The 27,112-nt window shown below is 33.8% G+C and overlaps 1 protein-coding gene and 2 pseudogenes across 1 annotated transcript; all 3 read right to left on the bottom strand.

Annotated features, from left to right (window-relative positions):
* Positions 1-8,180: 8,180 nt before the first annotated feature.
* Positions 8,181-12,383, bottom strand: LOC132047905 (AAA-ATPase At3g28510-like; annotated as a pseudogene).
* A 6,136-nt stretch (positions 12,384-18,519) lies between these two features.
* On the bottom strand, positions 18,520-20,076 carry LOC132047904 (AAA-ATPase At3g28610-like; annotated as a pseudogene).
* Positions 20,077-22,145: 2,069 nt separating this feature from the next.
* On the bottom strand, positions 22,146-24,087 carry LOC132047135 (AAA-ATPase At3g28510-like). Its single transcript, XM_059438041.1, has one exon. The coding sequence runs from the start codon at positions 23,973-23,975 to the stop codon at positions 22,458-22,460; it is 1,518 nt and encodes a 505-aa protein (XP_059294024.1). The 5' UTR covers positions 23,976-24,087; the 3' UTR covers positions 22,146-22,457.
* Between the last annotated feature and the right edge of the window lie 3,025 nt (positions 24,088-27,112).

Here is a 27,112-nt window from a genome sequence, read left to right as displayed (position 1 = left end):
TTGAATTTTGAATAAAAGAAACGTTGGATCAATGTTTGATACAGAGAAAACAAAATCTAATCTTCTGAAAGAGATTCTAGTCTTCTTGCATTGACTGGCTCGTTGAAAATATGAGAGAGAAAGGGTACGTTTTTGAACAATGATATACACAAACAGAAGCTATATCGAGATTTGCATGAAAATGGGATGAAACAATTTCTGTCATAGTAAAGAAAGGTGAGAGTTGCACCGAAAATGGTGTGAGAGAGAAATGCAACGGCTGTTTGATTAGGTTTAGGGAAAAATAATTATGGGCTGGGTTGTTGACTTATGGGTTGCAGCTAATTGGGCTGATCTGGGCTAATTTAGATAGAATTGTAAGCTAAAATATGGACTATTGATGGGTCTTGTAATGGCTGTAATTCCCTCTTCCTTATAAATTTCTTTGGGCTTCAAACTTAATAACTAGTGCAATATATATTATGTGATGACAATTAGTAATTAATATGTAGAAAATAAAGTACTAATCTTACAAACTTACCATTAATGATTTAGCATAAAAGTAACAACTTATAGCTAATAAAATAATGACGATCAATTATTAAAAAGATGTGTAAAAATGTAATTATAAGTTAGTAATTCTAAAATGGTAACAATGATAATAAAAGGATAATTATTATAATAGTAGAGAATAGCAGCGAAAATAAGATAATTATTAATTTAGAAGCTTAGAAAGTGAATCGGAAGAAAGGAGGGTCAAAATTGGGTGTCAACACTATACTAAAAGTGGAAAGACTCTAAGTTGAAAAGTTAATTATCAAAATGTTCATTAAAAATTAAATGACTTTTTTACCCCTCATCTAAACATTACTCTTAAAAATATTTTTGTACCAAATAGTAAATTTATCCTCCAACAAATAATAAATAAATCAATTAAATGGGAATTTAACCACTTGATCAATCAAATCATTATACTTAAAGCTAAACTATTGGAGTTGTAAAAAAATAATGTAGACCCGATTCATTTGATCTATTTTTATGGTCTTCTTCATCATATTTAATGATGCATTAAAGAAAGAAATTTCCAAAGTCAGAAACGTATAGGATTGAATTAGAAAAAATATGGTGTGAAATTGCCTTTCTATCTGCCTGTAACCGCTCGAGATATACCCCTTCACCTCCAAGACATTCAAGTCTGTGGACAAAATTAAAGTATATTCCTATATTCTTCTACGGTTTTTCTTTTATATTGAGCATTTACAACGATTTTTTGCTTTGTATTCAGATGTGACTATCAAGGGTAAGTTTTGTAGTATTATTTTTGGATTCCTTTTGTACAATGTTTTACTGCCTGCCATAGTTTTTCATTACCATCCCTATTGTATATAAATAACATCATATTAAAATGATACAAAATTTCAATAAAATCTAGAGCTGCATCTTATTACATATTTCCAAGATTTATAATTTATCCTCACTTCTCTAACACCGAAGTTCTCCAATTTGGTCAGGTTAAATTTTACGGGCAAGATAAAATTTTACGGGCAAGATAACACCGAAGTGTTCTTGTTTGTTAGTCCTCAATTTAATTCTATGACCTGGAAGTTGATAAGCGTGAAGTTGAACATGTGTTCGTGAGAGGTGTGCCAAGATAGATGTAAAAATTTAAAATACGACTATTAGGAAAAAAGGAGATGTTGAAACTCAAGAGCAAGAAATGGCTAGAAGAAAGGTGATTATTATTGTTAAAAGTTCTCATTTATAATTGATTTGGAATTTACCTACAATCTGGAGATATAAGGATATCTCATATCTCTTTGTTGGTATATCACGATGAAGAAGATCAAAAGCATTGTACATTATATTTATAAAGAGTTTGTGTTTAAAACACTGATAAAGAGGAAGTTGTAAATAGATTTCAAGAACTGGCTTTCTCTAATGCCAAATCCCATTGACTTTAATCTGCCAATCATTTCCAATTTTTTGGTCCATTATATTCCTACTTAGGAAAACTATTACATCATCAAGTTTGAAATATGATGGGAAAACCGGTTTAGATTTACGAATTATTATAGAGAATTTATTGGTAGAATGAGAAAAACTGGGGGAGAAGGGCTCACAGGGAATGAATGGGAGCAGCAAATTTGCCGAGTTAGTCGATCGTAGCGGAAATACTTTTTATTCATAAGTTATACTATTAAGGATATTGAACAATGCTAACTTTTTGTGTATTTTAATTCTAATATATAGTTTGATCAAATACTAGTGAATTTAGCCGCGCATCGCGCGGTATTAGAACCTCCTTAAATCTATAATACTATTAAATTTCAGTTATCTAAATATTAAAATAATCACAAAGTATAGTTTCTGAAACTTAAAGTAAGTTATCATTAGTTTGTTTTTCAAAAGATAAACTTTAAAAAAGTGTGAAATCAATGTGTATTTTGGATGCGAAAAACAATGGCCAATAAATTACATGTTCATTCACATTTCAAGGGAATGAAAAGTGCAAAGACCAGAACCCCATGATTACTCATATGATTTCGCGATGTCAATCGTCGATCCCTTTATGATTTGCCTCAAAATTACCAACCAGTTCTGTTGTTTTGCATCTCATTATTTTGTACTTTATTCTGTTTTCAATATAGTTTATAATGATGGTTAACTTTCACGGTTCTCAAACTATAAGTTGATATCGAGCAGAATATACATTCAGCTACACTGTAATAGAAGTCCATGTACTAAAAGTAAGAAAGATTTATTATAAGAAATACCATGTCAATACTTCCATCATTTTAAGTTTCCGTTGTACTAAAACAATCTCTTGTGGAATTGCAGGGAAAGGTTGCAAAAAATAGACCCTTTTATGGTCTGGCCCTTCCCCGATTTCGGGCATAGTGAAGGCTTATATATATATATATATATATATATATATATATATATATATATATATATATATATAAGCATAAAAATAATACGAAGATGAAAAAGTTAAATAGAGGGGTAATATAGTGTGTGATTATGATCACTGTGGATGATCTTAATAGTCTATTTGTTTGTTACCTGGACTTTCACCTTATTGGTGAGGAGTTGATTCTCTTGTAATTCCCTCACTTATTTTTCCTTCGTCTCTCCCTTATATTTACATAAAAATAAAAATAAAGGATTTTTATCTTTGTCAACAACCAAAAAAAGAAAAGAAAAAGAAAAGATAAGATGTAAATTAAAACATAGAATCAAGGAATAACTACATATAGTTTTCGTTTGCTAAATAAAATATTAAAGAACCTAAATTAGTAGAGCAATCAAGTAAAACTAATGCAAAAAGGATTTTATTGGTTTCTCAGAACAAATCTAATCAATAAATTATCATCGTAAAAGAAATTAAAATAAATTCATACAGTAGAATAAAATTATGAATTCAGAGACTGTTCAAAATTACCTTAGATGAAATGCATTCAACATTGAGGTAGATGATACCAAGCGTACCAAGCTCCTCGATGAAAATGGCATAGCACGAATCACCAAAATTTCAAATATTGAGTAAGAGATTGTGGGATGTAAGAGTGTAAACTTTTCAACAAAAACATTGACAAACCTTTGCCCGTAAAGTAATGGTTCCATTTAAATTTTTTGCAAAAATAACACAGAAATAAGTTCAAAGATATATTCACTAACACATGAATCTCAAAAAACAAATTGTTACTGTGAAAAGTAAAACAGAAAAATGGTACAATGGACCTCATCATGCTGGAGAATTTCCTAATGCACGTTGAAGCTAAAATGGATGAACATAAATCACAATTCACATATGAATAGCTCGGTAGTATGAGAGAAAATTTCCTAATGCACGTTGAAGCTAAAATGGATGATCATAAATCACAATTCACATATGAATAGCTCGGTAGTATGAGAGAAAGCCTGGTTCTTGTCCTTTTATCTCATATCTTTAGCATATTAATACACATTAATAAAAAATTAATTAAAGGGAAGCGAGAAGACCCATAACGTTTCTTTATCTCCTACCCTTTGCACATTACTATACACACTAATAAAAAATTAATTAAACATAATGTTTAGGGAATTTAATAGAGATTATAATCTTTGATTAGCTCTCGCATTACAAAGACTAAAGACAATAATTTCACTTTCCAAATTATGAATACCACATCAATATATATTAAATTCACAAACAATAAAGTGTGAAATTTAAGAAGAGTAATTAAAAGGAATTAAGAAAAAGGAGAAGGCACGATTGAAATACTTGAAAGCTGATGGTGGCTTTTCAATTCCCCACTAATATATACATTATTTAATAATTAATACAATAACTTATACATAATGAATTAATTATATGGTTGTTACAAAATTTAATGAAACTTAATACTCAAAAATGGTCCTACTCAAAAATGAGAAAAGGGCCTCACAACTACCTTCATATTATAGTTAACGTTTTCTTTACGAATGAATGTTTAGATTTCTTTACGAATAAATGAGCATTTAATTGAAATAACTACTCTTTTTATGCTTGTATTGAATTAGGGGTTTTCTCCAATGAATATATTAGATTTTTTAAATAAAATAAAATGAGGTAAAAGCTCAAAAAATTGACAAAAAGATAAATAACTAATGGTATTGAATTAGCTCAATAGAGAGGTGCCACATCACCTTATTTACGCCTAGCTTTATATTATATATAGATTGTTAGAATATGTATGCATAAGTTCTACGTATTTTTAGATACACAATATATGGGATATACATGCAAAGCACGTGTCCAAGAACTAGTATAATAAAAACTGAAAAGGGTCAAAAATCATAGTATTTGTATTTGCCTACAACTCAACCAAATTGTTTCACAAACACAACTTTATAAGTTGTTGCATAATTGTAGTTAGGAACTAAATTGGACCAAATAAGTTCTTAATGTATGCGTATAGGTTCAAATATGCTCTTATTAGTCTTCTTATGGCAAATGTTATGAATTTCGCACACTTTAAAAGTGGCTTTGACCTTTTTCCGCAACAAAAATGATATCTTATAGAATGATCATATTTTCATATACTAGTAAAATCTATTTCAGAGATTTCTCTCTCACACGAACTCTCTCCCTCTCACACACTCTCTCCGTTGGACATACAAAACATGTTCTTTTCACAACTTCTTTTAACAATTTTGCACTTATCCAAAAGCATATATAACTCAATTAATGTATTTTCTTGTATCGTTGAGCTTTCTGCTTGTGACATGCCCGAGTTCTTGTCTTACATCTAATGACCATTGTGCTATGTGTTAGTTACATGATCCAAATAAAACTTTTCTTCTGTTATTTGTATTTGTTAGTTGTGACAATAGATGAGTCTATTTTAAGGCATGATGTTAGACATAACAAAATTGGTCAATGCTTTTGGAAACAAAATGAGTCTGTTCAGTTAGACAAATACTAAAATGAAAAATAGAGAAGGAAGGCACAACATCTTATTTTTGCTAAGAATCAAAACGGACTGTATACATGGAAAAAGCCTACCATAAAGAAGAGTAGGAAAGCTTGATAGTTAAGGTTAAACAGGATAACATCATTCAAACAACATTTTGAGATGGCCACAAGTTTTTGAGTAATTTTGTGGATAACTTTTGTTCTTCTGGGAATTCAAGCTGGCCTTTTTCTTAGCCTTGTTCAAAACTTGGATCAAGCTCTCTAAGCAAATCTCAGGCCTTCCTAAAGCATTTTTAGGCATCAAGTTCTCTGTCACGACTTGACCGGAGGTCCATGACCGGCACCCGGTGCTAACCCACCCGGGCACCTCCTATTGTACATTCACATTCACATCTAGGTGGACCACATGGCCTATGCATGATTTCTATACATCAATAATGCTAAACTCATTGGTCAACAAAGACATTCATAACATCATCAACAACTATGCCCATATCCACGTACACAAGCCGACGAGTCTATCAAAATAATATACAAAATATGAGCCGACAAGGCTGCAAGACATCGAACCATACACAACTGTCTACGAGCCTCTAAGAAGAGTATGTAACATCATATAGGCCGGACAGACCCGCCATGCCCATGTGTATGTCCACAAAAAGAATAATACCCAAAAGCTGTAGCTCCAGATGAAATGGAGCTCCTCTATGCAGTCCCTGAATAAGAAATCTATGGACCAAGCCTGTCTCCCTGTCCGCCTGCGGGCATGACATAGCGTCCACAAACAAAAGGACGTCAGTACGAATAATGTAATAAGTATGTAAAGCATAATCAATCATCATAATAGGAGCATAATAAATAACGTAAAAAGTAGCATAAGATATAGCATAAGATGGGAGAATCAGGAGGTAATAGAGCCATTTGTACCTCTTTTGGCCAACATCATATTTACTTACTTGGCTTTCATAGGGACCTTCCATTTCCAATGCTTGCTCATGACTATGTATATATATATATATATATATATATGTATACATATGTTCGTATTCGTATTCGTATTCGTGTCCATATCATACCCGACCATGAAGGTTCGGTGGTTCACATACCCGACCATGACAAGGCTCGATGATTATACATACCTGGCCCTACCAAGGCTCAGTGTTATCCGTACCCAACTGCAGAGGTGTGCGTGCGATAAGTATCATACCCGTCCATATAAGCTCGGTGCTACATAATAGTCATACATACTTAGACACGTATACATAAAAGTTCATAAGTACCATCAACATCATTGCTATCATCGTTTTCGTTACATCTGTCCTTAGAGGATCAACTATCATATAAAGGAGGTACTACTATCGGGAAAGTACCGAGAATCATGAGGTTTGGTAATCTTAGAGATAGAGTCATTTGGAAGATATTATGGAACTCATGAAAGGATGTATAGAAAAGGAAACATGCCGTAATGAAAGAAGGGTTAGCCTTACATACCTTTTTGTCTTCTTAACTACTTAACGTTCACCATCGAAGCTTGAACAATCTACATTTAGAAGGGCTCATACCGTGGTTAAACCTCAATGATACTCTTAAATTCAAACTAGAATAATTCATGATCTAATGAAAATTGGGCAGCATTTCCCTATTTCGTCAACTTCCACCATATTACAAAACAACTCCCAAACATCCATAATACACCCACAATATCATAATCAAGTAATCACATTCCATTAAGCCTTCAAAATTCATCCTTGTGTTCAACTTATACCAACAACCTCACACCCATTTTAGCACATTTTCATACAATGCTTCCTTATCACTATTACTACCTTCCATAACAAGATTATAATAAGAATCATGACTCAAGTTAGCTTACTACTCAAAAACTTCATAAAAGTTACATTTATCCCTCATTTTCTACTTTCTTCTTCTACCCAAGTTCTTCAACAACCAAGCATTCATGATAACATGAAATAAGCATGAAAACTAAACTTTTATCTCATGGGAATAAGCTTTGGAGCATCTATCAACTTAGGTGGAAACCCTAGCTCCAATACTCAAGAATTCCTTGTAGTCTACTAACCTTAGCAAGACTTCTAACACATCGGTACCTTGATTCTTGCCTCTTGATCTTTGTTTTCTCTTGGATTGGAGTGGAATATGCTTGGAGAAGGGTTTGGAGCTCTCAAGACTTGTGGAAAATGAAAAATGAAATAAATGAACCAAGCCATCTATTTATACAAAAAGTTAAAAATCTGCCCGATGGACTTATACGGACCACTTATACGGTCCGTATAAGTGGACCATATAACACCACCAAGGGAAAGTCCCTTTCTGAAATAGGTCAAGTTATACGGAACCCCCCCTCCCCCTATACGGACCGCATAAAGTTATACAGACCGTATAAGTGTGTCATATAACATCACCAAGGAAATGACCATTTTTGTGAAGGTCATGTTATACGGACCCTCCTTATACGGACTGTATAAACTTCCTCTTGTTGATTCGTTTGACTTCCAATCCTCGTGGAACCTTCTTGGCACTTACATAATACTTTATTAACCATATAATAGGCCCTATAACATCCCCTCATGACATCACAAAATAAATATTAGCTCAATCATAGTGAAAACCTTTCCGAACACGACTTATATTTCACTTCCTTCAACAAACTAAATTTCACATATTCGTATAACTTCAAAATCTTATGGTATGCACCTTAAGCTATCTAATACATGCTTAATCTCGTAAGAACTTCATGTTCATCTTAAGCTCGCATTGGTCTACTTTCAAGGCAACAAATCTGGGATTTTCGAGTTGTAACATTCTCGGCCACATCACAAGGACTCATGTCTACTTCCTCTATTAGACGTTGAATCTGTTGAAACAAAGGGTGTGTTTCAATGCCTAAGTAATTCTTAGCCAACACTTTGAATGCTTCGTATCTGCAATATGACATCTCAATGCGCATATCCATCCGTCCTCTACGTATTAGAGCTGGATCAAGTTTGTTCACATGATTAGTCGTAAATATAATGATCCTCTCTTGACCACAAGCCGACCATATTCCATCTATGAAATTCAACACCAAAGTGTAAGTTTGTTCCGATTCCTTATTTTCACTTGCTTCCTTCTCATCTTTTGGCGTTTCCTTATTTTTCTTTTTCTTATTCTTTCTCTTGCCTGTGAGATCTATAGAGCAATCAATGTCTTCGATAACAATGATGGACTTGCTTGTTGTTTCCATGAGCAACTTCTTAAGCATTGAGTTACTATTAACTGATGTGAGCTCAAGATCATATATGTCATAGTTCAAGAAGTTCGCAATTGCTTTGCAATCATAGTTGATTTTCCGGCCCCCGGTGGACAATAAAGAAGATAGCCGCGCTTCCAAGCCTTTCCGACCTTGGAATAATAGTCCTTCCCCTTGTGAAAAATTAAAGTTAATTTTTTGGAAGAATAAATATCATAGATATTTAGTACAGTTTCTAGAAAGTTATATTGTAATATCTTTGATATATATACTTAGGAAATGCCTAGAAATTCTAGACACTTAGATATTTGTAGTTGAGGGTAGAATTATCTATATCCTTTTGTATCTAGATATTATCATGATAGTCTAGAATAGTGGTAGGAGATGAGAGTAACTAGATTTTTCTTATGGATGTATCTAAAATAATATCTAGAACCATCCCTAGACAAGTATAAATAGGGGTGACCTTGAACATTTGTAAAAAGCCAAGCCAACCCTAATTGTAAGTTAATAGTACCAATACAAGCCAATTCAAGTAAACTTTTCCTTTCCATAGCTTCCTCTTCTTTAGTTGAATCTTCCGATCTTAGTTAACGATCTTGGGCTAGAAGAAGGTCTTCCCGATTTACTGTTTCTTCTGCTATATTTCTCTACATGGTATCAGATCCATAGTCGTAGTTGGCTTCTGGTTAGTGGTAGATTCAACTAGTTTCTCTAAATGGATTTAAGCAGCCGTGTTAATGGACTGGGGATGTAATTGTTGAATCAGTCCAATTACAAGGTATGAAAGACATGTATGGAGTCATACCTTGTGGGAGAGGATTTGTGGGATGTTGTTAATAGTAGTTAAACGAGTCCTCCTATTGAGGGATAAAAAAATAGCAGCGCATACAAGAAGTGAAAGCAAATTAATGCGAAGGCGGAGTTCATCCTGAAGAGGTCCATTTCTCACAACTTGTTTGATCATATTATAAGGTGCAAATCAGCTCATGAAATTTGGAGGACCCTTGATCATTTGTTCAATAAGAAGGATGAAGCGCGGCTACAGATCTTGGAGAATGAATTGGCTAACACCATTCAAGTTAATCTTTCTATTACCGAATATTTTTTGAAGATTAAGAACTTATGTTCAGAGATCTCATTATTAAATCCGGTTGAGGCTATCTCTGAAGCATGAATGAGAAGAATTATCATTCGTGGTTTGAAGAAAGAATATATTCCTTTTGTTACATCAATTCAAGGATGGGCTCAACTACCATCCTTGGAGGAGTTTGAGAATTTGTTGTCATCACAGGAGCTACTAGCCAAATAAATGGCTAGTGTGTCTATCAAAGAAGGGGAAGGAAATGCTCTTGTTGTTAACAAGAGAAATTTTAAAAAAAATACAAGAGCGAAGTGGCTCAAGAGATATGACACATTCTCAATTCCATAAGGGTTCAAACTCGTCAAGACAGAAGAAGGATTCTTCTAATCATTATGGTAAGAAGTCTATTAAATGTTACCGATGTAGTGAAGTAGGACACGTAAAAAGATTTTGCCGAGCCAAAGAAAGCAACATGGCTCAAACCGAGAAAGTTGCTGAAGAAGAAGAAGACTGGGGAAGATGCTTCATAGCTGAGACTCGAGCAGTAGATGCCTTAGCCTCCCTCAGTTTCGAAAAGACCGGATCGTGGATTCAGGAGATAATACAGTCCATCTCATGGAGAAACAACGCATTGGTGTCATCAACAAAAAGCAAAAAGATTCTGAAGACGTTCAGACTGGTGATGTGGCAGCTACCATCGAGGAAATCAACGAAGCAGATCCTGAAATTGGTAATAAAAGTCTAGAAGTGGAGGATGTTGAAGTAGATCCTGAGCATGAAGTTTTTGAAACTATATATGACAATGGTGACCATTCTAGAGAAAGCATTGAGGGAGTTATAGTGGAAGTTGAAGTCTCTGGTTAATCATCTGCCATATCAAAGTCAATCACTAGCTCAGATCAAATACTGGAAGCAGATGGAGAAGCTGATGGTCAAATAAATGAAGAGGTTGACCTTGAAGGCTCAATTTCATATGGAGAGACAAATAATATGGTTCTCGGATGCTCTGAAGCTGACAAACAGTTCATTGAGGAGCTGAAAAAGGAATGTGGTGGTGGATCCTACGGTAGTGCTAAGTCTTCGCAGGAAATTAATAGTTAGATCGTCACCGACTCAGGTGCTTCTCCAAATAACGCAATTTTCAAAGAGCTAAGAGAAAGGGGGAGTCTGGAAACTCAAAAATGTGAAACTCAGCATGATGATGATTCATGTGGTTCGCAAAGGCCAAAAAGAAATATTGTCAAGTCTGACCATAACAGAGATGAAAATTTTATCAAGATGTATTCATGTTTCTTTGGAGGCCCAATTATTAGCGGAAAATCATCATCATTTGAAGAAGGAAGAAGTGTTGAGAAAATATTGTTGAGATCTTCACCATGGCACTCTCAAAAGCTTCGTCTGAGTTCTTCCACGACAAGTTCAGGATAGCTTCCAAAATATTACTTTAAGGGGGAGTGTGAAAAATTAAAGTTAATTTTTTGGAAGAGTAAATATCATAGATATTTAGAGCAGTTTCTAAAAAGTTATATTGTAATTTCTTTGATATATATACTTAGGAAATGCCTAGAAATTCTAGACACTTAGATATTTGTAGTTGAGGGTAGAATTATCTAGATCCTTTTGTATCTAGAATAATATCATGATAGTCTAGAATAGTAGTAGGAGATAAGAGTAACTAGATTTTTCTTATGGATGTATCTAGAATAATATCTAGAACCATCCCTAGACAAGTATAAATAGGGGTGACCTTGAACATTTGTAAAAAGCCAAGCCAACCCCAATTGTAAGTTAATGCTACCAATAAAAGCCAATTCAAGTAAACTTTTCCATTCCATAGGTTCCTCTTCTTTAGTTGAATCTTCCGATCTTAGTTAACAATCTTGGGCTAGCAGAAGGTCTTCCCGATTTACCGTTTCTTCTGCTATATTTCTCTACACCCCTTGCTAAAAGCAACGAGATCATTGATTAATTCTTCCTTCTTCTTAGGGTCCATAGCGAGAGTATCAAATGTTGCAGGATGCTCAAAGTTGATATGGTTCCACATGCCATACCAATTCGAATACCCATTGTCATTAGAGTAAATCCTCTGTTTCTTGTTCTTGAACTCTTGCCTTCTTCCGTCACATGCTTCAAGTATTGTCCAGTGACCAAGTATTGATGTTTTCTATTGAAAGTTAGCGTGTAACATTTCTTTTCAATCGGAAGCTGGGAATGGCCCCCCCCCCCCCCCCCCCCCCCCGAGAATTATCAGGGAATGTTTCCTTGTAAGAGCGCCACCAGAGTTTGGCACCTTGAAATTCATCAATGACGTCTTCACCATCGTCCAAGCTAACAGCGAAAGACTTACTCTTCTTGAACTTCTCAGCTTTGAGATACTTTGCATCCTTATTGGACTTAGCACCCAAATAAGCTTTGACAAGTTTGTAGACTTCATTTCTTTTATCATAGGAGAATTCAAGGGGTAGAACTAATTTTCGAGTCGATGCCACAAGGATTTGATGCGCTTGTAGAATGAATGGGGAACAAGTTGCTGAATTGTGCCCAAAATGAACATCAATCCAGCAAGCTTGGCTCATGAAGCTAGTAGGTTGACCTCCTTCCATTCGCTTCAATTGTTCTTGCTTCGATTTCATGTCAATTCATTCATTTATGGCTCTTCCAATTCCAAGCACTTTCTACACACATAAAACACGTAATAAGCTCAAAGTAAACCAATAATACATAGACCGCACAACGATAATGAAGATATGAGGCGATAATGTATTTGAAATATAGACTTTTTAGCCGAATATCAATGACTCGATGTCTTGATTTTAAGAAAGACTTTAGTGCTAGTTAATTCTTGGTTGCTGATATAAAACATACAACTATTGTACAGAACAACTTTGAATAAGGGCTATAGTAGGAGGACTTGAGAAGCACTGCTACGTTCTTGATAAAGAAGATCTCATTTAACCCAACACAAACGGTGAGCCTCATATATCAAAGTGCACTATGGTCAAAGTGATCTTAGACTACAATTTTGTATTAAAAAAAAAAAAAAAAAGTAAAATCATCATATACATTGTACTAAAAGTGAAAGACTCTAAGTTGAAAAGTTACTCTCTCCGTTCAGTTTTACTTGTCCAAAGATTTCAAAAATAGATTTTCACTTTTACTTGTCACTTGTAGTGTATCAAGACAAGATAATTTCTTTTTTCATGTTTTACCCATAGTATTAAATACTCACTTCAATTTTTTTTTTTTAAATTCAATAAAAATATGCATCAATTAATATGGGTACATTGGTAAATTATGCACTTCCTTTATTATTTCTTAAGGGATGTGCATAGTCAAAAGTGGACAAGTTAAAGTGAACGGAGGGAGTTTTTTACCCCTCATCTGAACATGACTCTTAAAAATATTTTTGTACCAAATAGTAAATTTATCCTCCAACAAATAATAAATAAATCAATTAAATGGGAATTTAACCACCTGATCAATCAAATCATTATACTTTAAGCTAAACTATTGGAGTTGTAAAAAAATAATGTAGACCCGATTCATTTGATCTATTTTTATCGTCTTCTTCATCATATTTAATGATGCATTAAAGAAAGAAATTTCCTAAGTCAGAAACGTATAGGATTGAATTAGACAAAATATGGTGTGAAATTGCCTTTCTATCTTCCTGTAACCGTTCGACATATACCTCTTCACCTCCAAGACATTCAAGTCTATGGACAAAATTAAAGTATATTACTATATTCTTTTTGTTGGGATATATAGTATTAACCATGTGTATGGATAAAATATTTATTATAGAACAATTATTTATTTAATTTTTAATAAAGAGTTAAATAGATCATATACTAGTATGTGTGTCCTTGTGTGTCCTTTACTTATATAGTAGATGATTTAGTGTATAGAGTTTAGCTTCTACATGGAAGATTAAATCATCGGTTCTTATAAGTATAAAGTTTATGTTCACAATCTAAGATGGAATTTGGACAAACCCATCGGTATGATTGTAGCACAAGATTAATATAATGTATCTTCATTATGGGAACAGTATAGTTCCGTCTTCTTGTGCTAGTACATTTTGTATGTATTGAACGGACCAAGTAGAGATAAGTGTTTTTGTACTGATATATTAAAACAAATTCTCTAGTTCATTAAATGTACTTATACTCTTAATCTTGATATAATTATTACGATCAATGTGATTTGTTCATTATTTTGATTTATTAAAAAGTACGACTCAATTGCGGGTCTATATATTTCTGGTAAATTAGATAATGGCAAAATACATTTGTGAAATAATAATTAGTTGATAGAATCCATGTCTCGACTTTGAGATTGATGATACCCCTTTATGAATGCTTATAAGTCTCATGTGAAAACCCTGCAGGTGAATTTTGTATCCGTCACATGATATAAGTTAAGCGGAAATATAAAAGATTCAATTAGTCAATGAATTAAATTGTCAGTAATTTAATTTAATTGATTGGTATCTGTAATCTTAATATGGAGAGTTAAATAAGATTTAATGAAAGATTTCAAAATTGAACTGAGGAGCGCAATTAGGATTTTTTAGTGGAATAATTTGTAATTTATTATGGTAGGATTAGTTCCGATATTTCGAATTAGTTCCATAATAGGAAGCCTCGTTAATTAAATTTTGTGGTCCCTGCTATGCTCGAATAATAAAGAATTAAGTGGAATATTATTTCTTAGTGGAAAATAAAGACTCAGCAGGTAAGGGTTTTACAAGTTTCTTCACTTTTCCATAGAAATTCGCCCACACAAATTTCATAAATTCTGGTATTATTCGGGTTATACAGTATAAGACTGTGGAATTGAAGGATGATGATCTCGTGGATGGTGTGTGTTCGTGGTTGAAGATTCGATTTTTGGTTGCGGTCACGCTTCAAGAGATAAGTATCAATTTTAGGTTTGATTATGGGTTGTCTATATTACATGTAAGTTTAATCCTGGCTATTTGCTTCCGCTGTTTTATGCTTGTATTCCATCACTTCTACTGTTTTTCTTTTATATTGAGCATTTACAACGATTTTCTGCTTTGTATTCAGATGTTACTATCAAGGGTAAGTATTGTATTATTTTTGGATTCCTTTTGTACAATGTTTTACTGCCTGCCATAGTTTTTCATTACCATCTCTATTGTATATAAATAACATCATATTAAAATGATACAAAATTTCAATAAAATCTAGAGCTGCATCTTATCACATATTTCCAAGATTTATAATTTATCCTCACTTCTCTAACACCGAAGTTCTCCAATTTGGTCAGGTTAAATTTTACAGAAATCTTTTAGACTTTTAACATAAGTTTTGCTTTTGGTTGCAGATGTTCCATTCATTTGTTGTTCGGTAAGGATATTGAACAACGCTAACTTTTTGTATATTTTAATTCTAATATATAGTTGGATCAAATATTGTTAGAATATGTACGCATAAGTTCTACTTATTTTTAGATATACAATATATGAGATATACGTCTGAACAGATTGTACAGATGTGCAAGAACTAAATTAAGAACTAAAAAGGGCCAAAAATCATAATATTTGTGTTTGCCTACAACTCAACCAAGTCATATATATATATATAAAAGCAGGCCAAAGGCCCGCTGACGTGGCACTCTAATGTGACAAGTTTCTATTTATCAATTTTCCTATTTTTTTTGCTGCTTTTCCTTATTTTCGATCCATTTAATATTATTTCCCTATAATTGTAAAAGACTCAAGCGTTGCTTTCTTCCCGTTTCAAAATAAAACGGTTCAATATTTACGGCACATTTAAGGACCCAACCGTAATGGGAGGTTCTTCTTTCCTGGCATGGAAGGCTTTTGCCCAAAAGCTTTTCTTAATTCAACACAAACTCTATTGTTAAATTCAAAATATTACGGCTTTAATTGCATTTTAGGAAAGAAAAACCAGTAGTTTAAGGTTAGGAACTTGTTTCCCCTCTTTCCGAGCCGGTACAGCCTTCGGTCTTCAATTTTTTCCCCTGTGATGAACTTACTCAATTATAAATAAGGGATGGCAAACAGGTACTCTTCAACCTTCGTCTTTTTAATCTTCCGTTGTGAATGACTGATAAATCATGTTGCCGGAGCCTTTTTAAAAGGCATAATTATCTACTTTCCTTATCAATTGATTATGTTTTTGATTGTTCAACACAAAACATGGGACTTCTTAATAGAGAAGAAACTAGCGGAGGAGAGGAAGTCCACCGTTATTGAGGAAAAGCTCCGGCGGAGAAGAAACACCCTGAAACATTCATGCTTGGTTGGTACTTAATTTTCAAGTATCTCTGTTTAAATTTCTTTTTTGTTTTTTGTCCGGGCTTATATTTGTTTTCCTCCACTTTTTTTTTTTTTAATTTACGGCTCACCAATTTGCAAGTTACAGGTGACATTAACCCAAGATAATGCAAAAAAACTAGCAGATATTTTGCCTAATACGCATAAATAGTTTGTCACGAGATCATTTGATCAATAAAGGGATCTCAAAGGCGAGTTATCTTATTTGAAAGTCAGATATGTTGAATATGATAAGGCCGTCAATGGACTTTCTAATAAGGTGATTAGATGCTTCTTTTCCGTTAAAAAATGAAGAATGGATACATTAAAAAAAAAGTTTCTAATTTGAAATTCAAGTCTATAAGTAAAAGACTAAAATCAAGAAATTAAATAAAGTTACCGAATCGTAACGCGAAGTCATATAAAGTACAGTCATGATTTTTATGAACTAAATGTGTTTTTAAAACTGCGTTATCTAAAGATGCATAGAAAAAAAATTAAATAAAGATATTATTTCTAATTTGTTTTCCAATATTGTGTTTTTTTCTTGTTTTACTATACTCAAAATTTTATCTCGTTTAAATATTAATTTCTTTTATCTTTTGCTGTCATTTTTTGCTTTTTTACTCTCATTTTTTGTTAAATATTAATTTCTTCATTCCAAAAGAAAGAAAGAAACGTTGCCTAACTGAAAATATTGGGCTAGTTACAACCTTTTAAAATTATGAACTGTTACAACCTATTAAATGCTTGTGATAATTAAAGGGGCAAAAGTACATTTTTTTCTCCCTATTTTAGAGTGATAAAAAAAGTTGTTTCATCTAGGAAATTTTAAACGTCACTTCCAGTTTTTTCCCCAGACGTCACATTTGTTTACTCCTCTATATTAGGAGCATCTTTAAATTAATATTTTACACGATGAACTCTTCCCTACCAAGGTAGCTATGGAGGGTGAAATTTGCTCCAGCTTCATAGTTTTGTGGAATTTTGTTCTTTTATTGTATATTATTTTATTATGAAATTATTCAAAAGATATTGATTTTTCCATAAAGTTCTCTTTAAATATTTTGAAATTATTTTGAGTGTGCAGGTTCAGATTTTAATTAACGAGGCTAGAGTTGAATCTCTTAATATTTCTATGCCGTTAAATATTTCTTTGGTCAATGGTGAGGTTTTTACCTTAAACCTCTGCAAGGTATGATTTTTTGTCACATAAACATGATTCTTTAATCTTTGTATAATAAGCCAAACAAGATAATAGGATTTAGGCACTGATATCATTTTTGAAATTCTTCTATTTGCACCTTTGATTACCCTTGCTCCTTGGGCGTTAATTTGTTTAGGTTGATGAATGGAAGATAATAACAAGGAAATAAATGCTGACGAAGATAGCGAAAAGGAGAAAGCTTGTAAGCGCATATAGATTATCTCTCCTAAGCCATCCCTTTTTTTATGAAATTGTATTTTGATTTTTTGTTAGAGAAATTTTAAAAAGAATGAATTGTATCTTTCCAATTTTCTTGCAATTTAATATAATTTGAAAATTTACACTACAAAGAAGGAAAAAAGTTATATATGTTAATTCTTCTTTTAAATATTTTTTAAGGAAAACAAGTTTTATCCCTACCTGTATTTCATTAATACAAAATTAAAGTTAGAGAAACATATCCAACTAATCCAATTCATTTGAATTTGAAAAATAGTAGTGTTTCAAATTTTTGAAATTTAAAATAACTGTAATATCTTATTATTATAAAAATTATATTATAAATTTAGTGAGATCTCTTATTACCGCGTGAAGCGCGGACCCTTTTACTAGTTGTTTCATAAATGCAACTTTATAAGTTGTTGCATAATTGCAGTTAGGAACTAAATTGGACCAAATAAGCTCTTAATGTATGCTTGTAGGTTCAAATATGCTCTCATTAGTGCGGTTTTGACCTTTTTCCGCAACAAAAATGATATCTTATAGAAGGATCATATTTTCATATACTAGTGAAATCTATTTCAGAGATTTCTCTCTCACACGCCGTCTCTCCCTCTCACAAACTCTCTCCGTTGGACATACAAAGCATGTCTCCCTCTCACACACTTTCTCCGCTGGACATACAAAACATGTTCTTTTCACAACTTTTAACAATTTTGCACTAATCCAAAAGCATATATAACTCAATTAATGTATTTTCTTGTATAGTTGAGCTCTCTGCTTGTGACATGCCCGAGTTCTTGTCTTACATCTAATGCCCTTTGTGCTATGCGTTAGTTACATGATCCAAATAAAACTTTTCTTTTGTTATTTGTATTTGTGAGTTGTAACAACAGACGAGTATATTTTAAGGCATCATGTTAGACATAACAAAATTGGTCAATGCTTTTGGAAACAAAATGAGTCTGTTCTGCTAGACAAATACTAAAACGAAAAATAGATAAGGAAGAGCACAACATCTTATTTTTGCTAAGAATCAAAATGGACTGTATACATGGAAAAAGCCTACAATAAAGAAGAGTAGGAGAGCCTGATAGTTAAACATGATAACATCATTCAAACAACATTTGAGATGGCCACAAGTTTTGAATAATTTTGTGGACAACTTTTTGCTCTTCTGGGAATTCAAGCTGGCCTTTTTCTTGGCCTTGTTCAAAACTTGGATCAGGCTCTCCAAGCAAATCTCAGGCCTTCCTGAAGCATTTTTAGGCATCAAGTTCTCGGCCACATCACAAGGACTCACGTCTACTTCCTCTATTAGACGTTGAATCTGTTGAAACAAAGGGTGTGTTTCAATGCCCGAGTAATTCTTAGCCAACACTTTGAATGCTTCGTATCTGCAATATGACATCTCAATGTGCATATCCATCCGTCCTCTATGTATTAGAGCTGGATCAAGTTTGTCCACATGATTAGTCGTAAATATAATGATCCTCTCTTGACCACAAGCTGACCATATTCCATCTATGAAATTCAACAGCCCCGAAAGTGTAAGTTTGTCTGATTCCTTATTTTCACTTGCTTCCTCCTCATCTTTTGTCGTTTCCTTATTTTTCTTCTTTTTATTCTTTCTCTTGCCTGTGAGATCTATAGAGCAATCAATGTCTTCAATAACAATGATGGACTTGCTTGTTGTTTCCATGAGCAACTTCTTAAGCAGTGAGTTGCTATTAACTGATGTGAGCTCAAGATCATATATGTCATAGTTCAAAAAGTTCGCAATTGCTGCAATCATAGTTGATTTTCCAGTTCCTGGTGGACCATAAAGAAGATAGCCGCGCTTCCAAGCCTTTCCGACCTTGGAATAATAGTCCTTCCCCTTGCTAAAAGCAACGAGATCATTGATTATTTCCTCCTTGTTCTTAGGGTCCATAGCGAGAGTATCAAATGTTGCAGGATGGTCGAAATTAATGTGGTTCCACATGCCATACCAATTCGAATACCCATTGTCATTAGAGTAAATCCTTTGTTTCTTGTTCTTGAATTCAATGGCCTTGCCTTCTTCCATCACATGCCTCAAGTATTGTCCAGTGACCATGTCTTGATGTTTTTTATTGAAAGTTAGCGTGAAACATTTCTTTTCAATCGGAAGCTGAGAACGGGCCCCTGGAGAATTATCAGGGAATGTTTCTTTGTAAGAGCGCCAACAGAGTTTGGCACCTTGAAATTCATCAATGACCTCTTCACCATCATCCAAGCTAACAGCTAAAGACTTGCTCTTCTTGAACTTCTCAGCTTTGAGATACTTTGCATCCTTATTGGACTTAGTACCCAAATAAGCTTTGACAAGTTTGTAGACTTCATTTCTTTTATCATTGGAGAATTCATCGATGGTAATGTGGACATAGGGTAGAAATAATTTTCGAGTCGATGCCACAAGGATTTGATGCGCTTGTAGAATGAATGGGGAACAAGTTGCTGAATTGTGCCCAAAATGAACATCAATCCAGCAAGCTTGGAGCATAATTCAGTCAATGTATCTACCATTGAGTTTTCCTTCTTTAGCTATATTTGTGGGCAAGATTTTGAATAAAGAAAGCAAGTGTATTTTGTGGTTAATGATGGTGATTAATACAACTAACTCATACAACTATATATAGAAGGGGAAATTGATGTCCTTCGTGTGGCACAAGTACAAGAAAGTTGGCCTGTTGTACGCGGTCCCCTTTAAAGGAACTTCACTACTGTAAGATTTTATAAACTGTTATATAATTCTTAATTTAGTATAAGCATGGAGAGAAAAACGAATATTAATGTATTTCCCTAAAAGATGGGTATGACTCATGTTTTCAAAAGGAAAAGATAGAGCCAATATGTTCGTTTTCGAAGCTTCGGGGTGGCTTTTCACACAACTTTGTGGAATTAAAAAAGGCAAAAACTGAAAAGATAGTCCAACTCGAGCTATTAACTTATCACTAATCACTTTTTCTTTTTCGTTCAATAGGATTTCTTTTGTAAGCCTGCCTTCAGTTTTTATAAAATTGGACACGATCTGCATTCTGCACCTTCCAATAGCCTTGCATCAATCGGTTAGCGCGAAATAATAGTATATTATACGATGGAGTAACTTGGGCACGAAGCATTTCGTGGAAAGATTTTAATTAATTACATGCACTGATAATTTACATTTTTTTTTTTTTACATTATCAATGAATTTTAGCATGTGATGGCATATTACTTACTCCCTCCGTCTCATTTTATATGAAGGTGTTTGACTGGGCACAGAATTTAAGAAGGAAAGGAAAGACTTTTGAAATTTGTGGTCCAAAATAAGTCATAAATATTTGCGTAGCTATAAAATCATTAAGGGTAAAATGATAAATTTGAAGTTAAATTGTTACTGAATATATAAATGTGTCATTCTTTTTTGGACTAATTAAAAAGGAAAAGAGCATATAAATTGGGACAGAGGGAAGGACCATTTTCAATGGATTACCAATTAATGTTTATCAAGAGACTTATAGATAATTATCTTCTAAATGACATGATTGTGTAAATATTCTTATACTATTTAGTGTGTAGAACTTAAACTTCAGGAGGAAACTTCTTTTGGCTAATTTACCACCATCACACATTCTTAATTCCAGTACTACATGAAATGAAATGAGAGTGAAACAATTTTATGGAAGGATTTAAGTTATATACACAATGTCACAAGTATTTATATTTTTAGTAAACTCTTTATCTTGTTCTGCATTTAAATTCCAAATTTACAGACTTGGCTTAATCAGAAAACCCCAAAATTCAATTGGTATTATAGGATTACGTTATGCAATATATATGAATATGAATAGGTTCGACGAAATCCCCGTATTATTTTCTTTGATTTCTAGATAAGGAGCAATATGACGAGCGGTAGTTCAAATTCTATACAATGTTAGTATTTTTTTTTCGTCTCTAAATCAATTAAATTATCCAGCTTTCTTTTTCCCTTGAAACTAGTCAATTACACAAATTCTCTAGACCGTTGCTTCGTGGTAGGTGGGATCTTTTAAATGCATTACCTTTGGATAACATTTTAAGTGAAAAAATCGTTAAAAATGATGTCAAAAGAACTTTTCTTTGGGAACATGTGGAAAGAACCTTTCTGCAGATCTTGGACTTATTCGTCAAGATATCTAATGAGCTCTTCAAATATTATCCTTACTTTTTCTTTTGATAGAATCAATTACTTATCTCATAAAGCCTTCTGAGGTAAATCATGAGAATTATGTTGGAACAAAAGAAGTTAATTAAAAAGAGCATATCGCTAATTGAGATTAACACTAGTAGATACGTTATCATAAAACCTCTAATGAATCGAACATTAATCTGAATTACAAATAGATAATTTAAAAACTCTTAACAATCAATTATTCTATGGTTATATTGAGTTCTAGTGGCAAAAGTACTCCTAAAACAAAACCAAAATCAAGGAATACAAGATACAGCAACAATTTAACAACTCTTAACAGTCAATTATTTAGATGGTTAAGATAAATATATTAAAGGAGTCACAAATGTTTTACTCGGTCCGTCACCAGACCTATGTCCACCAGTGGAGATGAGAACAGTTTCAGAGATAATACAAGAGATAGCAACAATTTTGAATTTACACTATACTTAGCTCGAAAATATCGGACTGCATAACCTCGTGAAATGCAACTATGATGAATTTATTACAAAGTCAAATTGAGTATGATGCCTGCAGATTTCAATTAAGGATTGCAAAGTAGATAGTACACTAATATCTATTAATTTTGACATGTTTGACATCCTAAGTACTCCATTGCAATTGTCAATGCCACAAAGAGCAAACAGCATCTTACTTCTGGTAACACCAATACAAGACTATACATGGAGAAGCCCCAATTCCCTAGCCACCAAAAAGAGAAGGAAAGATCGAGTAGTTGAAGTTAAAAATATATGAAAACATCATTTGAACAAATTTTGTACGATGCCAAAATTTCTAACTAATTTTGTCGAGAACTTCTTAATTTTCTTGGAATTCTGCTTAGCTTTTTCCTTGGCTTCTTTTTTGTCTTTATTGGCCTTTTCTTTGGCCTCTTTCAAAGCTTGAATTAACTTCTCCAAGCAACTTTCAGGTCCTCCTGAAGCATTCTTGAGCATCAAGTGCTCTGCCACATCACAAGGACTCATGTTTACTTCCTCAATTAAACCTTGAATCTGTTGAAACAAAGTGTGAGTTTCAATATCCAAGTAATTCTTAGCCAACACTTTGAATGCTTCATATTTGCAATAAGACATCTCAATGTGCATATCCATTCTTCCTCTACGTATTAGAGCTGGATCCAGTTTGTCCTTGTGATTGGTGGTAAATATAATAATCCTCTCCTGACCACAAGCTGACCATATTCCGTCAATGAAATTCAACAACCCCGAAAGTGTAAGTTTGCCTGATTCCTTGTTTTCAGTACTTTCTTTCTCTGCAGACGAGTCCGAGTCTTCTTCCTGATCTTCACCCGTTGTTTCCTTTTCCTTTTTCTTTTTCTTCTTTCTCTTGCCTGTGAGATCAATAGTGCAATCAATGTCTTCAATGACAATGATGGACTTGCTTGTTGTTTCCATGAGCAACTTCTTAAGCCCCGAGTTATCCTTAACCGAGGTGAGCTCAAGATCATAAATATCATAGTTCAAGAAATTCGCAATAGCTGCAATCATGGTTGATTTTCCAGTTCCTGGTGGACCATAAAGAAGATAGCCGCGCTTCCACGCCTTACCAACCTTGGAGTAATAGCCCTTCCCCTTGCTAAAAGCAACGAGATCGTTGATTATTTCCTCTTTCTTCTTCGGGTCCATAGCCAGAGTATCGAAGGTTGCAGGGTGCTCGAAATTAATGTCCCTCCACATACCTTTACCATACCAATACCAATCTTCACTACAATTGTTGGAGTAGATCTTCTGTTTCCTATTCTGAAACTGAATTGCCTTGCCTTCTTCCATCACATGCTTTAAGTATTTTCCAGTAACAATTTCTCTGTGTCGTTGATTGAAAGTAATTGTGTAACTTTTCTTTTCCATTGGAACAGAATTATTAGACCGACGCCCTGTAGAATCATTGGAAATTTTTTCCTTGTAAGAGCGCCACCAGAGTTTAGCACCTTGAAATTCATCAGTAATTTCTTCTCCTTCATCCAAGCTAACAGCAAAAGATTTGCTGTTCTTGGATTTTTCAGCTTTGAGAAACTTAGCATCCTTGTTGATTGACTTAGTACCCAAATAAGTGTTAACCTGGCTGTATATTTCATTGCTTTTACCATTGGAGAATTCCTCAATTGTAATTTGGACATAAGGGAAGAAATAATTTTCCACTCTGTGCCACAAGGATTCGATGCGTTTGCGGAGAGCATAAGGGAAAAGTTGCTGAATTGTGCCCCAAAGGAACATCAGTCCAGCAAGCCTGGACATCATTTCAGTCAATGATGCTTCCATGGTGTTTTTTTGTTCTTTCTGTTTTGAGGTATTTTTGGGGGAAGATTATGAATGAGGATGAGAAATGAAAATTGGTCTGAGTGTATTTTTGTGATTTGAAGAGGTGCTTAGTACAACTATATATATGAAAAAAATTTGCCCAAGTTACATCAGAAGCAGTGTCTGCACCGTGTAGCGCAAGGAAAAAAAAAAGGTGGGTTCAACCCGGCCATAGAGCTTTGACGTCGGTAGTCGGTACGAAGTGAAGTGATAAATGACGATAATACTTATATTGCGATTTGCGTCATACAAACTTGCAGCATCCAACTCATTGAAAAAATACATACTCCTCCGTCTCAATTTATGTGATACTGATTTGGTAGGGTATAAAATTAAAAAAAAAAAAAAAAAAAAAAAAAAAACTTTGAATCTTGTGATTTAAAACAAGCGAAAGATATTTGTGTGGTTATAGATTATTTCGTTAAGCATAAAAGATAAAGTTTAAAGTTAAATTGTTCACAAATAAGGAAATGTATCATTCTTTTTGGACGGACTAAAGAATAAGGTGTATCACATAAATTGAGACAGAGGGAGTACTTGTTTTACAAAGACAGCTCAAATAAGACACATACAAATCATAAGTGGATTCATGATTTGAACTTTATAGTTCCGAAATACTACTTGATGCATACATATTTGAATTATATTGTGCAATATTTATTATGTGTATATATTTAATAAATATCTTAACATATTATAAAAGTTTTGCGAAAGTTAGTGGGTTAAGTTAAGCCATAACTTATACGGAGTTTTCTATATTTGTCCCTGTTACAAATTATTTTTTGTAAACTCTAAAACAAATGCCACTTCTCACCCCAATTTTTCATATGTGTGACTGGTCGTGCTGTTCAAGAAACAAAAGAAGTTGTTCTATCAAAGTAAAGTAATGTTTGTCGAATTTAAGTTTTTATAAGCTTACAATTTGTTAGATTTTTCACACAATTAATATAAAATGAACCAATTCTAGCATGGTATTTACTATGTTTTCATGTTTTTAATTTAGCTTAATATAAAAAATTACCTTTAGTTGATTATAACTAATAATGCAAAATGCTGAAGGTTGCTCTAGTAATAGAATCTCTCGTTGTAATTAAGAGTTACAAGCCACTCGAAAGGCAAAAATCATATGCTATCACTGATGAGCCATGTGGGTTTTTGTGACGTGGGAACAGGGGTTAAGGGTGGGTTAACATAAAACAAAAAGATAATGCTTCTTTTTTGTAGGGCCACGTTGGTACATAAGTTACTCTAAATTATTTGTAACGTTTGTTAGGATGTTTCCCCATACTTCCAATGGGGATAGCTTTTCTCTCAACAACCCTCACAGAAAGGACACAAAGTCAAAAGATAATCCATAGCGTCAAACTCTAGCTGTTAAAATACTCACTCAAAGGCACAAGCTATCACTCTCGAAAGACTCGTGTGGAACTAACATGCTTCGTGTTCTCATTTACGCATATAAGCCAAACATTAGAGTGGAAACTTCATAGGTAAGTTTCACTACATTTTTAAATTGTAAATTTAACTTCACTTGTTTCAAATATTAGTTATGCGAGGATATAATGTAGGAATTGTAATGATTAATAATGACTAATAATGAAAGAATTAGTATGCAGTGATTAATAACGATGATTTATTATGTATAAATTGCCTATTTTCATAAGGTATTCTTATCTTTAAATGAGTTTAATCTCTGCATTGTTATATGTATTTTTATTTCATACTGTTAGTCAATATTATAATTATATAGTTATTACAATATATATTCCTTCCAAGAATAGAATAGGACTTTGATTGTATAGTTATTACAATATATTCTCCTTCCTAGAATAGGACTTTAACCATACAGTTGTATAGCTATAAATATTCCTATGATATTATTGAATAAGTACATAAAACAATTCTAAAAGTCTTGCGTTTCTTCTATCATAGTATACAGAGCCAAAATCTTTTTTTTTTTTTTTGTGCTCTATATTCCTCTACACAGGTACTTTGCCACCTTCTTGTTTCTCTGTTTTCTCTAGACAGGTAACCTGTACCTTTTTTTTCTTTCTTTTTCTCTCAGTCGTATTTTGTCGCTCCATGGATTCAAAATCATCCTCGCACGATTTGCTCTCCACAAAATTGGACGGTTCCAATTTCGCTCTATGGGAATTCTACTTCGGAGTCTTTGTTCAAGGTAAGGGCCTTTTGGGTTGTTAGATGGTTCTACTCGCCAGCTAACATATCCAAAAGAGTTGGATCTCTAGAAATTAAATAATGCAAAGGTAATAACTTGGATGCTGAATTCGGTACATGCTGACATTGCTATGGTACTTAGACCATTTAGTCATGCTTCTGAGTTGTGGCTCCACATTCGTACAGTCTAACAATAAAGCATTCTTGCGTGAGAATTTGAAGTGGAACGAAACATTGCCGAGTATACACAAGGGGACAAGAATGTTCGCTCTTTTAACGCTGGCTTGCAATCACTCTGGTCAGAACAAGATCAATTTTCTGGGCAGAATATGTCTACGGCAGGGCTCAAGGAAGTCCTGAAAGAACGGGAGAAGACAAGGATGGTGCAGTTCTTAATAAAACTTAGGCCTGAATTCGAGTCGATTCGTGGCAGCTTGTTGAACAGAGAAGTCACACCTTCTCTGGACGATGTGTTGGCAGTCGTCTTGCGTGAAGAGATCAGGCTTGGAACTCAGGCTGCCATGGAGTCCACGCCATTACCTGTTGTTGCACTACTTGCAGAAAAATCAGATTGTGTTGCTTCGACAGGAAATACTAAGTGAAGTGTCCAATGCTATGAATGCCACGCCTTCAGTCACATAGCAACCAATTGTCCAAAGAGGAAAAAGTATTGTGCTTATTGCAAGATTGCTGGCCATCATATTTCGAACTGTCGTCGTCGTCATCCAAACCGTTCGCGACCTACTCACCAAGCATATCAGACAGATGTTACTACACCATCTAGTTCCTTCTCTGCTGGTCATAATCTCGAAAGACTAATTTGAGATTCTATAGCAGCTGCCCTTCTCGCTGCCATCTCAAGTGCACTCTCGGCATCCTCTTCAGGTACAATTAATTCTATTAAATCTACTTAGCATCTC

This window comes from Lycium ferocissimum, chromosome 2, assembly GCF_029784015.1.
Source record: "Lycium ferocissimum isolate CSIRO_LF1 chromosome 2, AGI_CSIRO_Lferr_CH_V1, whole genome shotgun sequence".
Taxonomy (NCBI): domain Eukaryota; kingdom Viridiplantae; phylum Streptophyta; class Magnoliopsida; order Solanales; family Solanaceae; genus Lycium; species Lycium ferocissimum.
This window is presented reverse-complemented; position numbering and strand designations above follow the sequence as displayed.

What these genes read in the sequence shown, in the direction of transcription:
- LOC132047135 (XM_059438041.1), bottom strand. Translation starts at nt 23,975, where the DNA reads ATGGAAGCATCATTGACTGAAATGATGTCCAGGCTTGCTGGACTGATG.